This window comes from Rhea pennata, chromosome 26 (assembly GCF_028389875.1).
Source record: "Rhea pennata isolate bPtePen1 chromosome 26, bPtePen1.pri, whole genome shotgun sequence".
Classification (NCBI taxonomy): Eukaryota; Metazoa; Chordata; class Aves; order Rheiformes; family Rheidae; genus Rhea; species Rhea pennata.
The window spans coordinates 2,419,999-2,434,733 of NC_084688.1; the positions used below are offsets into that span (position 1 = coordinate 2,419,999).

The 14,735-nt window shown below is 53.3% G+C and overlaps 1 protein-coding gene across 1 annotated transcript in view; it reads right to left on the bottom strand.

The window, feature by feature from the left end:
* Positions 1-14,735, bottom strand: part of SKAP1 (src kinase associated phosphoprotein 1) — a 154,820-nt gene that overhangs the window by 16,747 nt on the left and 123,338 nt on the right. Inside the window, exons 5-9 of the mRNA XM_062595731.1 lie at positions 11,658-11,738; positions 10,226-10,309; positions 8,398-8,522; positions 7,591-7,654; positions 6,581-6,745 (exon numbers count right to left, since the gene is read on the bottom strand). Coding sequence (XP_062451715.1) covers positions 6,581-6,745; positions 7,591-7,654; positions 8,398-8,522; positions 10,226-10,309; positions 11,658-11,738 — 519 coding nt within the window. The remainder of the gene's footprint in view (positions 1-6,580; positions 6,746-7,590; positions 7,655-8,397; positions 8,523-10,225; positions 10,310-11,657; positions 11,739-14,735) is intronic.

A 14,735-nucleotide genomic window follows, 5' to 3' on the forward strand; every position in this document is an offset into this window, starting at 1 on the left:
ATATCATGGAAAAGATTAAGTGAGAGCCAGTACAGATGGGCTGGAGATTATGGGGAAACCCTGGGAAAATGGCTACTGACTGGCAGAAACATGATCTGTATCTATACACAAGAATTACATGGACTTAAATCAAGGCATTTTTTGCCAGCCCACCATAACCTGTGCTGAAATGCAACTCAGAATGATTTGGATTGATAAACCATAAACCAGCAAATCGACACCAGCACCAGAGTTTGCCAGGCTGGCTACTGGTCGACGCAAGACCTTATCTGCAAGGTACTAATGCTTCTGACTGCAGTAGCATTGCTCCAAGACTTGCCGATGAAAAGGTTTTGCTGTTAAGGAGCTCTCTGAAAGCTGTTTGGTCGCATCTGGAGGGGAAGCTGGATTAACATCATCCAGGGCGGTGGGAACAAGTCACCCAGCCTGACTGCTCCATGTGGTAGGATGAGATGGGCACATAGCATCTGCATGAGCCATGGTTGCAACCCACACCTCCTTCTGCAGCCACAAACAACCTAATAAAATAATGTAAATAAATCCCAATTTAGAAGTGTTTCAGAAAGCCAAAGCTCAGGTAAACCCTCTTGCCACGGAGCTGCGGAGCCAGCAGCGTTCATCTGCTTCCCTCGCTCGCAGAGCCGTTGCGATGGGCCGTTCAGCGTTCCTCAGTCCCGTGCAGAAGCAAGAGGCGCCGTCACTGCCCCGCAGCCGGGCGCCGCGGGGGCCTCAGCTTCTGCTGCTGTCCTTAGGCAGAGCCAGCAGCAGCCCGGCTCCAGGCTTGACAGACGGAGCCTAATGAGTCAGCGACGGGTCTTCTGCTGATCCCGCGCAACCGATCACGAGGCGACAGCTAAAGTGCTGCTTCTTGGCACTTCTGGAGGACGTGGTCCCCGGCCCCCCGGCCCCTGCCCCAGCCCCAGCCGTCTCCTCCAGCTGCTGCCGATCAATGCAAACCAGATCAGCCCTCCGCTGTGAATTGCAAATTGGATCCAAAGTTGGAGGGTCACTGCAACTGCTCCCCCATTAGACGGGAAGCAGCACCAAAGATCTTTTCTAAATAAATCAGACTTTATTGTAAAACTCGGCCACTGATGAGACAGAACCTCATTAGCATTGATTTTAAAATAAATTATTGAAAGTGGCTTTTGCCTGCTCTTTGCATTTGTAAAAGAGAATGTAAATGTATCCGTAACGACGCTCTCCCTCCACTGTTCCCACACACGCTTCCCAAACCCTCTTCCTTCGTGCTTTCACCAATGGCACCTGATCCCCTAATCCAGTTTCGGCCTCCGAGCGAAGTCAATCAAGCCCGCTCCCCCGGCACAGCACGTCCCCGTGCGCACGCGTGTCCACCCGCGCGGCCTCCCTGAGCCTCCGGGGCCGCCCGAGGAAGGACTGCGGTCGGAGACTCCCCGCGCGCACGTGCGTCTCTGTCTGGGAGACTCCCCGCACCGGCGGTGCCGTGCTCCCGCCACCGCTCCGCGTCCCCCGGTCCGCGCCCCGCGCTCGCCTCCAGCCCACGTCCGCTTCCTGCGGGCACCGTTCCCACCCGCGGAGCCGAGCTGTCCTCAGAAAACCTCTGCGCAGGGCCCTCCCCGCGCCGCCCCTGCACGCCCTCGGGAAGCCGGCAGCCGGCACTGCCGCAGGAAAGCACACGCCGCGGAGGAAACGCTGCCTTCGGGTTCCCGGAGCGAGCAGAGCCGCGGGAACCGTGCCGGCGAGGCCGGGCCACGCGCCGCCGCGGCCCCTGCCCGGCTCCCGGCCGGCGACTTTACTGCAGAGCCGCCGATACGGCCCCCAGCGGAGCGGGGCAGCTTCGCGCGGCCCAGCCCCTGCGAATGTCCCCGCCGCCTCCTCGCCGGCCGGGTGCCGCGGCGCGAGGCGCTGGCCGCGGCTTTCCCGAGCAGCTCCCCCTCCCCGGCCCGCTTCGGCCCACTTGCAGACGAAAACCCCGGCTCCCTCCTCCGCCTGCAGCGAGCCTGGGATGGCCCCACAGCTCGGAGACGGGCGGGCAGTGCTGCCGGAGCAGGCAGGGACGCAGCGGGATTCGGTGCCTGCACAGAGCCCGAGTCAGCGCGAGCAGCTGAAATGCAGAAATCCCAGTTTCTCTTTCTGAGCCGGGGGCTGGTGGCAGTAGGTAAAGCGAGGCTGAGTCTGGCCTCGCTCTCCCACCTGCAGCCCTCTCAGCCCTCCGTGCCTCAGTTTCCCCTGCCAGGGTGAGGATTTGCTCTGCACCTATTGCCAGAGCCGCTTGGAGGAAACCGGCAGGTGATGCCCTGAGCCCTCTCCGCCCGGCACGCTCGAGCCTGGCCGCCGCGCACGGCTCTTCGCGGCCTGCGGCGGGGGCACCTCCGCCTGCTCCGCGGCCCCGTGCCAGCACTGAGCAGCGGCCGGGGCGGACGCATGCCGAAACGCCGCTGCCCTAAGGAAATGCCGGGCGCAGCTGCCCGGGGCCCCGCGAGGACTGTGCTGGATGCACGCTTGGAGGAAGCAAGGAAGGAAGGAAACTCGCACGCCTCAGGTTGGATTTTCCCGAGGAAAACGCGTGACTTCCCTTCGCTGACAACGGCCGCCTCCGCTCGCCCTCCCGCGTCCCCCCGCTCCTGCGGCGCTGAGCAGGGTCCGGCCGCAGCGTCCCCTGCCCGCGGCGCGGCGGCCACGCGAAGGTGCTGAGCCGGAGCGCGGCCGAGCCCGGCACGGCCCGCGGCGTCAGGGCGCGCTGGCCCCGGATCTCGCTCTGCAGATACTGAGCCGTGCAAGTCGTGGACGTGGCCCTCGAGGACGCGACAGGCTCCCCTCCACTCCGCAGCCCTTCAGCCTGTTGCAGCCCTCTGGAATAAAGTCTAGAAAGGAAACTCTGGCTCCCCAGAGCCTCAGTGGTTGATCTCAGGTGATATCTGGACTTTAGAGCGATGAATCAGAGGGAAATGCCACAAAAACACGTCTCCCGGGCTTCCCCCCATGGCACCTCCCCGTGCCAAAGCTGCAGAGCATCCCAGCCCCAGCCCCACGGCCGGACACGCCGTCCTCGGGGAAAGGCCTTTAACAAGCCCCCGGGGCAGCTCATCGCCTCGGGCCGCCCTGGGGACCGGCCCCGGCGCGGCTCCCTGGGACCCGGCCCCCACGGCAGCCCCCAGCCGCGGCCGGGCCGCGCACCCACCCCGCCACCGCGCCGGAGCAGCCCGGGCGTCGGGTGGATTCTCAGAGGAGCTGTGTTTTAATGTAGCAATTTGATTCAATTTTCCACTCTATAAAATTACCCATCACTGCTCGTTGCTTCCTAACAGACACCTTCACTCTTAATTTAACAATCCTATCGAATTCTGCCAGGGAAATTGGAAAAATTTATCACCTGTGAAATTTTATTTTTCCTTGGTTGTATCTGTTTTTGTAAAACTTCATTAACGACGATGACTTGCTGAGGAAATTATCTCTTCGTCTCCCTCCCCCTTTCTTTTCTCCCTCTCTCTTTCTCTCTCTATTTTTGCTTGGGACACCAGAGAAGCAGCTTGGTCTGCAGGAGACCCTGGCTCGGCCAGGACTCCCACGCTTGTCGCGAGGCCAAGGGCTGTGACGGGCCGGGGCAGAGGCGCTCCGGGCAGAGCCGCCCTCTCGTACCCGCCACGAGTGCTCCTCCGGGTGCCTGCGACTGCTTCCCACCACTCTGACATTTGGGTTTCTGCTTCTCCAGCAACATGCCACCACCCCTGGTGTTTAACGAAGCAGAGACCTGGGGCATGGGGTGGGGGTGGGGGTAAGGAGCTTGTGCAGGCCACAGAGGAAAGCTGTGGTGGAGCAGGGATTTTAGCCATGTTCTCCCCGTGCTGAGGACCCCACACAAGCTGGGGAGCTGCCTCTCGCCCGTCTCCTGCACCCTCGCACCCCGCAGGCAGCCCTGCCGCCCATGGGCTGAGTGCTGGGAGATGCCAAGAAACCGCAGCAACAGATCTCCTCCAGGAAAGCTGAGCCACAGCCGGGCAAAGCCGACACGGAGGCCAGTGTCCTCTGAGAGGCGAAGAGGGACTCTGCCACCTCCCCGTGCCCACAGGCTAGGCTGAGACTCCCCTTTGGTGCAGGGACTCCCAGAGCCGCTGGGCACCTTCTCTCCATGCCGTCCTCCCCGAGCTGCCCTGGCTGTGAGTCCTCTAACCTGGCAGAGCTTTGCACTCGGTTGGAGCACCCTGCACAGCACCCGAGTCGCTTTCTCTCATGTGGCAGCAGCTGCTCAGTCCCTGCCACACACGCACGAATGCGAGTTTCCAGCCGGGGCACCCAGCCGCGGGCTGCAGACAGGGTGCTTGATGGGGACGGCCAGAGCGCAGAGGCAGCGCGGGGAGAGGCAGCTCCTGCGTCGTGGCTGCCTGCGCCTTGGCTCGGTGCAGCCGTGACGCCGGGCGCAGAGCTTGCCTGCGTGCCAGGGAGGCAGAAGACCTGGACAAATCACTGGGCCTCGCAGCAGCCCATGTACAACAGCATCATCCACCTGCGAAGGACCCCGGGTGCGACAGCCCAGCATGTCCAGGAATCCCTCAGGACTGTAGAGAGCCAGGGCCATTAGCTGCTCCATTGCAGGAGACCGAGATCTTGTGGCTCCTTGTGTAGCCACAGAAGGAGTAGGAAGAGAAAGTCTTTGGGCAGCGGATAATCTCTCCTCAGCAGGATTTGACCCTGAGGACTGCAAAACACAGAGGATGCCCACACATGGGGGGCAAAAGCACTGCTGAAGCAAGGTGCTTAAACCTTGCTGTTTGCAGTGTTCAGGCTGGCGAGTGAGCAGACTGAGTCACAACCATTCAGACCCTCCTTGGAACCTCCTCAGCGAGCTCTTATGGATCTGGGATGGGCAGGACCAAGAACACAGAAAAAGCCCACAAAGGAATGGTTTAAATGAAAGGTTTTGCTGCAGTGTCCCCTTCTCCGCCACGATACTCTGCAACCCTGATATCAGGACAGCAGTCTACCGTGTGGGAGCAGGAGAGCAACATCTGTGGAAACCAAGAGTGAAGCTGGCTCACAGGGTCGGCTGGCCAAGCAGCAAGGAGTGCAAAGCACCAGAAGGGCTGCTAGAGGAATGGAAAGATGCTGCAGATCACAGGCACCGTTAGCAGCAGTCATGAGGAACTGCAGGCCTGAGCCTCCCTTCCTGCACATCCCACTAGCCTGAGGCTCCAGTGCCCTGAACATGGGGGAAGAGTATTTGAACCTGTTCAAAGGGCACAAAATCACTCCTACACTTTGCATCCAGGAATGGGGGCAATGGAGGGGTCCATCGCTACATCAAACACTGTGCAAGCTCCTATCAGGATCACCATTAGCAGCGCGTGGAACAAATCTCTTTTAATATCTGCTCTGTAACTGGTGTTGTCAGCCACAAGGCAGTGAAGAGTAGGACACAGCTGCCAAAGCCACCAGGGATGCTGAAAACCCTTGTCCTGACAGACTGTCAGTGATTCACACCCAGCAGCCTGGAAACCCTGGAGCGTTCACTGAGCTCAGGGCCCTGCTGTAGGTATGCCTGGAGGAAGAGAAAGCTGCTGCCCAAAGAGCTTGCAATGTAAACAGCGAAAGTGAACGTCAAGGAGGAAAGATCAGAGATGAACAGAAGCTGAGGCTTTGCTCAAGGTCATACAGGCAGCGTGGGCTCCCTGAGCCCCAGCTCCGCTCTTGGCAGCCGTCTTCATGTCTGTTGCAAATTGCTGAGTATCGTTTCCTTCAGCAGCGATAACAAGACTAAGATCTTGAGCACCATAAAATTTCTGGTGCATTTAATTTTTTTTTAATGACTACAAATATAAACTTCTGAAATAAATAAAAAGAAACAAGAGCCTATTTCGGATCTCAGAGCACAGACACCAAGGGCCCTGCTGTAGATGACAGGGTGCAGAGTTGGACAGTTCCAATCTTGGCTCAGAGGCAGGACAGCACATTTGTTTGAATAAGGCTCAGGTGATCCACTGACCAAGCCCTGCAACATGTCACACCATGACTCCTGCTGAAATGGTAAGAAATATTGCAGACAGTGCTGCCCTCTTAAGCTGTTTGCTTTTGTGCCAAAAAGATTGCTTCTGGCTCCTTTAACTGGCAGCCACTGCTCTGCTACCTCCAGGCCTAGTGCACTGTTAGTGAACTAACAGGGGGTTAGTCCTTAATGCAGTTATTTTATCATCTCTTGGAAGGCCAGTAATTGCATTACAGCCATGACTGCATGCCCAGAAGGGAGCATTTTCATCATGTGAGACTGATTTTGCAGGTAACACAGCCCAGAGATTCCACTCTCGCCAAACTTAATATTACCCAAGCTGAATGGAGCACAACCTCTAAAGGCCACGTCACCTGGGTTTACAAACCATCCAGCTCACCAGAACAGAAAGCGTTTGGTCTTGTGGCCCATAACCAGTCTGAACAAAGAAATAGAGTCAAATCTTTGAGTTATGGCTCCATTAGATGCAGCAGAGCCTAAGATGTTTATTCCCTTCAATATGTTATGCGACTAAACTCTCCTGCCACGTACGCAGGGTTAAAGAGGATTAAAGCAAAGGGATGGCTCAGTTTTCAATCTGCTTATTTGGTTGCTTACCTGGTAAAACCTCATAGATGTCATCCTCTCCCATCCCATTGTCTGGCTCATCCTGATTCATGGTAGTGTTGTGGGATCCTGTATTCAGAGAGTCAGAACTGTCCACATCATTGTAGGGATATTCCTCATCCTCTTCATCATACGGGATAGTGAAGGAGGTCAGATCTGGCAGGAGAGAGCGAAAAAACAATGAAAAGAGCAAAACTCACCAAGCTGCATGCTAGTACTTTCAATGAATTGAAATCAAGTAACAAAGGCATTTTGTCCTCACTACGGACCTTGCAGGGAGTGCCCCTGCCCAGCTCATGAGCATCTAGTGTAAAGAAAATAGGATAGGAATTGAGAATAGACTAAAAAAACAAAAACCCAAACCCAAGGAAAGAGAACAAAGCCAAATTCAACAAGCACCTCAAGGAACTTGGCCTGACCCCATTACTGGACATTTCAGAGAAGACTGATTTCAGCAAGACAACAAGGAAAGGAAACAAAATCACAGGGTTTGTTGGAATGAACTAAACAAAACTGATTTGCCAGGACATGAACTAACAAACTGGGAAGCATCAAAGGGTCTGAAACAGTGCAGCTGCCTATGATTTCTAGAGGGTTTCCATATGCAGGGCTGGAGTATGGTCTTAGTTTTGCTGGCCTCCAACTGGAGTGACTCCAGTGGAGCCAGAGCAACAGCCCATCCCTCGTAAGCCAAGCACACAACAGCAGATCCGCGACCCCGGCAGTGAGGAGCAATTCCCCCCCTCCTCCTCCGCTGTCTCGTTCTTGTCCTGCTCACTAACACCTGCAGCTTTTGAGAGACTCAAAAAATGCAAGGCCTAAAAATGCAAAGCTGGCCATAGCCACTGTCCAAACATCTTCATGGAGCTGGGCTCGTCTACCCTTGGCCTGGCACTGCCCTGAGGGCAGAAAAGCCCCTTCCTTGGCCAGGCGGCCTGTGGGTGTTGGGATCTGTCTGAATGAACACGGCATGCCGGCTCAGGCCAAGTTGCCAGACTTACCCTTCAGGAGGAACTGGATCTGGTCTACCCAGTCTTCAGCCTCTGCTTGACTTCGGGCTGTGAACTGCAGAGAGGTTCACTAGTTACCATGCTGTTTCTTAGATGCAGGAAGAGGAAAAAGGGTTGCAGCTAGACTACGGGCCTGAGATCCTGGATGCACCATTCATCTACGCTGTGACTTTGGGAAAACCATTTCACTTCTTTATCTCCATTTTCCAAACAGGGAAACAGAAGCGGAACAAAGCTAGACTATCCCAGAGGAAGGCTGTCAAACTTAATTCATTAAACTAATTCAGACGAAAACCACAATCCCTACTGAATATACTATACTGAGTCTGAACCAAGACTCCCATCCAAAATGTCCTGGAAGTTCAGGAAGCCTCTTGTGCACACTTTGTGGATTGGGTCATTTTTACCATTACACCATTTTCCAGGCTCTGCCATTGATGCTCAGCAAACTGGAGGTTTATATTTAAACTTATCTGTGAATTCCTTTTTTTTTAAAAATGGACTTTCCAAACTCAATCCTTTACTGCTTTCAACTCACATTCTCACTTAACCGTTATGCACGAAGGGCAAATAGAGCCCAGGACAAATCTTGCATCCAGGGAAGGTCCATGCTCAGATCAGTGGCCAAAAAGGAGAAGCACCAACATCTTCTTTTTTATTCTACAAGGGACTGAGGTTTGGAGAATCATAGTGTCCCTGACCCTGCAGGTCCAGCCTGCGCCCCAGACCTGTGACCATATGCTCTCGTGCCTAGTGGCCAACCTGCACAGAGGGTCCATTTCTTCCCTCTGTTCCTACCTCATAGGTGCGTTTGCCAGGACAGACTAACTCAAAACAACATTTTCTTCGAGAGTCTTTGCGGAGATGGGAAGCCAGCCGGGCACTATAGTGCTCAATGGAAAAGGTGCCTTTAGGTTGTTTGCCTGTGAAAAGAGAAAATGTACTACCTTTATATCAGTGGTGCTGATATTTGCTGCTTACAAAAGGAAAGCAAAATACACAGAGTTGCAAGTTATGCTACACCACATGTCAATGGGAGATAGCTAAAAAAGACCCCCATGCTAAGTATCTCTACCTTCCGGGAACTCTAAAGGGAATATTATAACTTCTTCATAGAGACACAGTCAAGAGGATGTCCTTTTAAGCATCAAGAAGATTGCAAACAGCCACCGAAAATTTGCCAGGGTCACAAGACTGCATGAAATAAGCTAGTTGTAATGAAGCAGAGACCACTGTGTACTTGGGGAAATACGATACCAATGATTATTCTTCTGGTAAAGAATTAATGGGCTGGCATACAGGAAAAAATACTTAGTGGGGCCTTTGAGAATTGGCATATGATTCTTGCAGATGCATGTACATGGCCAGGGTCAGCCAGAGTGGAGAGAGGGATCTTCACTGCACTCATCTGAGGCGTGTTTATTTACCCCAGCTGGGCATTCAGCTCATTACTTCCTTATGAATCTTCCTGAGTAAGTGTGGGAGTATGATTCAGACAGTTGCTCCTTTTTTGATTTGCAGATCCTTAAAAACTTCCAGGGCGAGGTCAAGCACTATGTAAGGGCTTCAGCCCATCGATAACAGGTTTGCTTTACTTTGTTATCTTCTGGAGACCCATTTAGAAGCTGACAACTGCTTGTCCCACAGAAACAACCAAATATCAGCTCTTGGCTTCAACACTTGCCTCTGCTAGTGGCTCACCAGGAAAGCTTGAACAACTCATACCCTTTTGTGGGCCTCAGCCTCTTTGACTTTTGGGAACAGCCTCACGCTGCCAGGGGGAGAAGAGTTGGGAAATTTTTCTGGAAACCTTTGCAAAAAGTGCTTGAGATCCTCAGACAAAGGGTATGGAAGAAGGACAAAGACCCAGCTTCATCAACATTCGTCACCAGAATTTAATTTTGTCCTAGCTGCACTGTTATCCAAGTCTGTACATGTATTTTTTGTAAGCTGTTAAAGTGCAGTGTTTCTGGATGGGTGGAAGAGAGTGTGGAAGGCCATATATCTAGCCATGCCAAACTCTGTTGGAGATATTAGCTGTCTGTTTATATGTACCTGATGGAGCATGACTGCAAAATATTTATATACACTGACACATGGATTATCTACAGTCACTTAGGGGGTTGAAACCCAGCTGATGGCTAATGGAAAACTTGGTACATCATTTTATTTACACACAGCTCTGTTCCTGTGTCTCTCTTCTCTTGTTCCCTACCTATAAGGATGTTTGGAAAAGGAAAAAGCTGGGATCTACCTTTCCAGAAGAGCCTACATCTTATGCCTTGATAGGAAATTACAATCTTCCTCTTATGAGAATGCACTGCCCCATGGGCTCCTAGGGACTGGCGCCCACATGGCTTTCCTCTCCCAAAGGGAGGCATTTCCAGGCAGCATCATGCTTTGGCCACAGTAAGGAATGACTGAATTCAGGTTACTTCAATAAAATTCATCCTTAAAACCTCAGCAGCTCCAAACAATGAAATGATCCACAATAGATGTGTTTTTCTGGTGAGACATTAACTATGCATGAGCATGGGTCTTCCCTTCCCTTCCCTTCCCAGCCCTGTCCATGCCCTTGGCCGCCACTCACAGCTTGGGGACTGAAGGCGGGTGTCTCCCCACTTACTTTTCTCATTTGCGTAGTAGTAAAAGGTCCTTCTGCTGAGGACACACCATCGCTTCTGCCACTCTGACCCAAAAAAGCCATGGTCTGGAGAGAAAAGGAAAACAAAGGCGTAAAAAACATTCATTTCTGTTCTTTTGTTGCGTGCTCCCCCGTACAAAACAGTTTGGGGAAAGAAGACTCATTTCCCACCACAATCCCCCAGGTTTCTGGCACAAAATTCAGGCAAGAAAATCTAGACACAAAACCTCCTGATCAAGTATGAGAAAAGCTGCCCATCCTTCAGGCCAGGATTTTCCAAGCTCTGCAGCACAGCGAGCTGTGGTGGCTTGGCCCCAGGAGGACCTCAGCTCTGCTAACAGAGAGGGAACACAACTTTATGTTAACTACCCTAAATGAGGTTTAAGCAAACTTCTTTTACTCTGCAATTGGAACAAGCTAAAACACGCACAGGGCTGGTTATGCAGCTCGGCTGACAGCCACAGGGAATAAAGGGTTGTTCCTACCTCATCCTACCTATCATACAGTAAATAAATCAAGATAAGATCTGAATGATGAGGAAATAATTTGTAGCTTTCACAAGAGTCAGTAAAATCAAGATAAACCCGAGGCTGACTCACAGTCCTTATCTCAACTTGCTAATGTGTGCAATGCTATGAACTACCTTGTCTTCACCAGGATTTTATTCTCATTAGGTATTGCTCGTTTGGAAGGACATATCTTGCCCTAAAAGACTGGATTGCTGCTTAATTCAATTTCCGAGTTTTGATCTTTGTTCAGATTGATGATCTGCAACAGAGAGTAAATAGAGGCTGTACCCTCCCCTATATCTATGACGTCTAGGAAAAGCCTGAAAGATTCTGCATGTGTTCACTGTCAAATCTGCAGAAAAGATGCATTTTGCTGTTTGTTCTTCATCCAAAGATTTGAATTCTTGGATAGTCAGAGCTGCCTTGATTTGCTGGTGCACCTCCTGGGGAGATCAGGCAGGAGGGAGGGGGCTCCCATCTCTGCCTGCAGATGTGGGGCAGACAGCCACAGAAACAGCTTCTGTCCCAGACCTCGAACCCAGTAGAAGTTAAGACTGGATGAGAGTTGCATTTTTGAGAGTTAGCTTAGGCACTGAAATCACAGACTGTCAGAGGAACGAGAGTGCCCAAACCACAACGGCAGATTTCTGAATTCCACTGTAAGCAGCACCAAACACCTGAATAAACATTTCTTCCCATTCCAGTTTATCCCTTCTCACATTAGTGATGCCCTGAATGAACCGTGCTCCTCAGGAGAACCATCAGCCTTAGCAGCTCCTCCACCCAAAGCCTTCCCCTAGCATCTCACTCCATCTACCCAACCTTACCAGAAAGGATAAAAAAGCAGACAAAACTGATCACCCGAAACTTTTCCATTATTTTATGATGCATTCGTTAGGCCTTACCTCTGGACCTCTTCTCCAAATATCCTTGCTTCAGAATGTTCCCTGCGTCCTGAACAGGTCTCGGCAGGATTTCCTCCAGCCCTAGAGAGAGCAAAGCAAAACTGTGGGGTTTTCTGCTCACACAAAGCCTCCACCACACAGCCCACACGTACGTAAAGCACACGTTGAGACGAACACAGCTGCTGCCCCACATAATCCCAGCATCTCCCGTGGCGGTGCTGCACGTGCCACACACAAATTGCAATTCCACCATTATTCTCAACACAGCATCATGTTAGGAGGGTGGAAAGACCTTCTTCCAAATCGTGAAGCATCTCAGGATAGGTATGAGACCACTTATGTGAGTCCTGAGAATGAGACGCCCATGGAGACACCAGAGCCTCGAGAGCACACTTGGACTTGTGCTAAACCCAGAAGGGACACGGTCACCCCAGGCCACCCAGTTCAGTCGGCACCTTTCCCAGTTCCTCTGCTCCGCTGGAGCACAGCTCCTCTCCTCCAACCACCCACGTGGGTCTCTCCTGCTCCTGCATCACTTCTTTTGCACAGCACCAAGGAGCAGGTCCCTGGGCTTCAGGCTCAGCAGGGATCTTTCCACTGGTTCCAGCAGGCTTTGTGCCAGTGCTCACACCCAGAGGAGACCTGATTTATTACTCTGTGGCTGGCACAGAGGCTCTGGTCCACAGACAGAGATGATGACCCGCAGTTCTACTTTTCTTGATGTCCCAAAAGAAAATGCAGCATAAATCTTTCAGCCTCTTTCCCTGCAGAGGAGGTCTAAGAAAGCAGACTAGTACTGTCTGGAGTTGCAAATCGTGATCTATCATGACCTCATGAGCTAGTCACGATCCTGGTTGCAGGCTCCCAGAAGCAGCCCTCAGGGAAACCCAACCACAATTCACATGGCTACACAGGCCCTCCTCAAATGGCAAAGCCTGGTACAGACTCCTGGGGCTGGTGCTCAGCCCTTCCATCATGGCTGGAGGCAACAAACAGGATCTGGTCAGGTTTGCAGGCCTGGAGAACACGATCCTCAGCTCTGCTGTCTGCTCTAATGTGGACCATGGCCTCTCACCTGTAGAGCCCCGAGCCACAGAGGGGCTCTGGCTCTGCACCGCACACCAGGCAGGAGGACCGCAGCTCACCCCCAAAACCAGTGCGGCCAGGAGTTCCCCAGGCTCCAGGCTCCTGCTGAGAAGGTCTCCCCCTCCTGTCCCGCTCATCTCATGTCATCATAATTTGTACTGAAACACAATGAAAAATGACTAACTAAACGCCACTAATCACCTCCCCAGTGTCTAGCCTTGGCAGCCTTGTAAGTATGAATAACTTCCCAGAATCCCAGATCACAAGCGTTTCTCTTGTTTTCTTAGCGTGTCTCTCTAACATCCAGCTCTCGGCCCCATCCATCCCCCCTGTCAGTTCCCTCATTCACAGGCTATTTTCATTTTTTTATTTTATAGTTTGCAAACTCTGGGCTCTCTATAAATCCTCCCCAAGGAGATGTCGGGGCGAACAGCAGTCACAAAGATGCACAAAGTTTGCTTGGGTGGGACAGCTCCCCTTCGTGGGTCGGGGTCTCCTTCGGCCGCTCTTTGTTAGCTCTAAACCAGAGCCGTGCAAGGGCAGATCCTCGCTCCGGATAACCGGCCAAGGCAACTCGCCTTAGAGGACGGCTGGGGCACTAGGAGCTTGCCTTCGTGCACGCCTCTGGAGGACACGCACAGCCCCCTCCCGCAAGGATAAATCTCACTTCATTCCAGTGTGAGCTGGGCTGGGCTCACTGCTAACTCTGCTCCAGAGAAGAGCAAAGCGGCAGCGGCAGCCGGGGTGAAAAGGGAGCACTTCCTCCGTTTCAGCATGTGGAGGTCGCTGCACAGGCGGTCACGGAGCCTAGGAGCAGGGGGGAAATGGGGAGGAAGACTAGACCTCCGTGCAAAGAGTGGAAAACACTGGTCTTAGCAGTACAGTTGCAAGAAAGCAAACAAGGATGCTGAAAAGGACATAAATTCTTATGTTTTGGCGCTCAGACTGGCCAACGTGTATCAGTGATCGGGAAAAGATTTCTTCCGAGAAGGTGGGGGGTTGCGCAGAATAAAATCCTGAGGGGTTTCGGCACCTCCCGTGGAGGCCGCCAGGCCGGGGCGCCGTTGGAGCCAGGACCCCGGTCCACGCGGCGCACCGCCTCGGACTCCTGCAATCACCACGTCCTTAAATTTGGCTACGGGGCTGCGCGGCAGGAAGCCCATTAGCACCAGATGGGCTGCGGAGCAGCTGTGAGCAGGGTCCCGCGCGTCCCTCGAGCCCGCCGTCTCCCGGGGGCTCCAATCTGGCGTCCCTCCTCTGCACGCAGGTGAAAGCTCCTCCGCGGCACACGCACGCTCAGGCTTCTCTCGAGCGATGCCGAATATCTGACTCGTAAAAAGGCACATTAAATATTTTCTCAAATCCAAACTGGCCCCTTTTGCTAATGCAGATCTAAATGTCATTTTATGGGACACTTATAATTATGAAAATGGGACGGTGCTGCCTGATGCACAAGGAGACCCTGCGAGTATGAATATTACATTAACGTGCCCAATGCCAGCTCACTGATCCCGCTGGCAGAAGCATAAAAAATGCTTGAGTGAAACTTTTATTTAGACGTTAAGATTCCTGGCCCCAGCGGGGTGGCAGAGGCAGCCCCAGCGAGATCCCATCAGTGCGAGCGCTCGAATTGAATTACCCAGGGGGGAAGGCAGGAGCTGCGAGTGCCGCTTCGCTTATTTAATTTCATTTACTTTCAGTACATTATCAGCATGGGGCTTCCCTCTGCCCCCGGTCCCCCAGGAAAGCAGGCGGCGGAAAGCGCCGGCACGCACGGAGCCAAGGGGAGACGCCGCCGGCCGCGCGCAGCCCCACGTCCCGGCCCTCCGGCGCTACGTGATCCCGTGGCTCTGGAAAGCCACGTTCCGCCCCGGCCCGGCCACATCCTCGGGATTTCGGCTCTCGCCCTCGTGGTCGCTCTCCGAGTCACACGCAAAAGCCGCCCGAGAGGTCGGGGAGCCGTGGCCAAAGCTGCGCCGAGGCCGCGCCGGT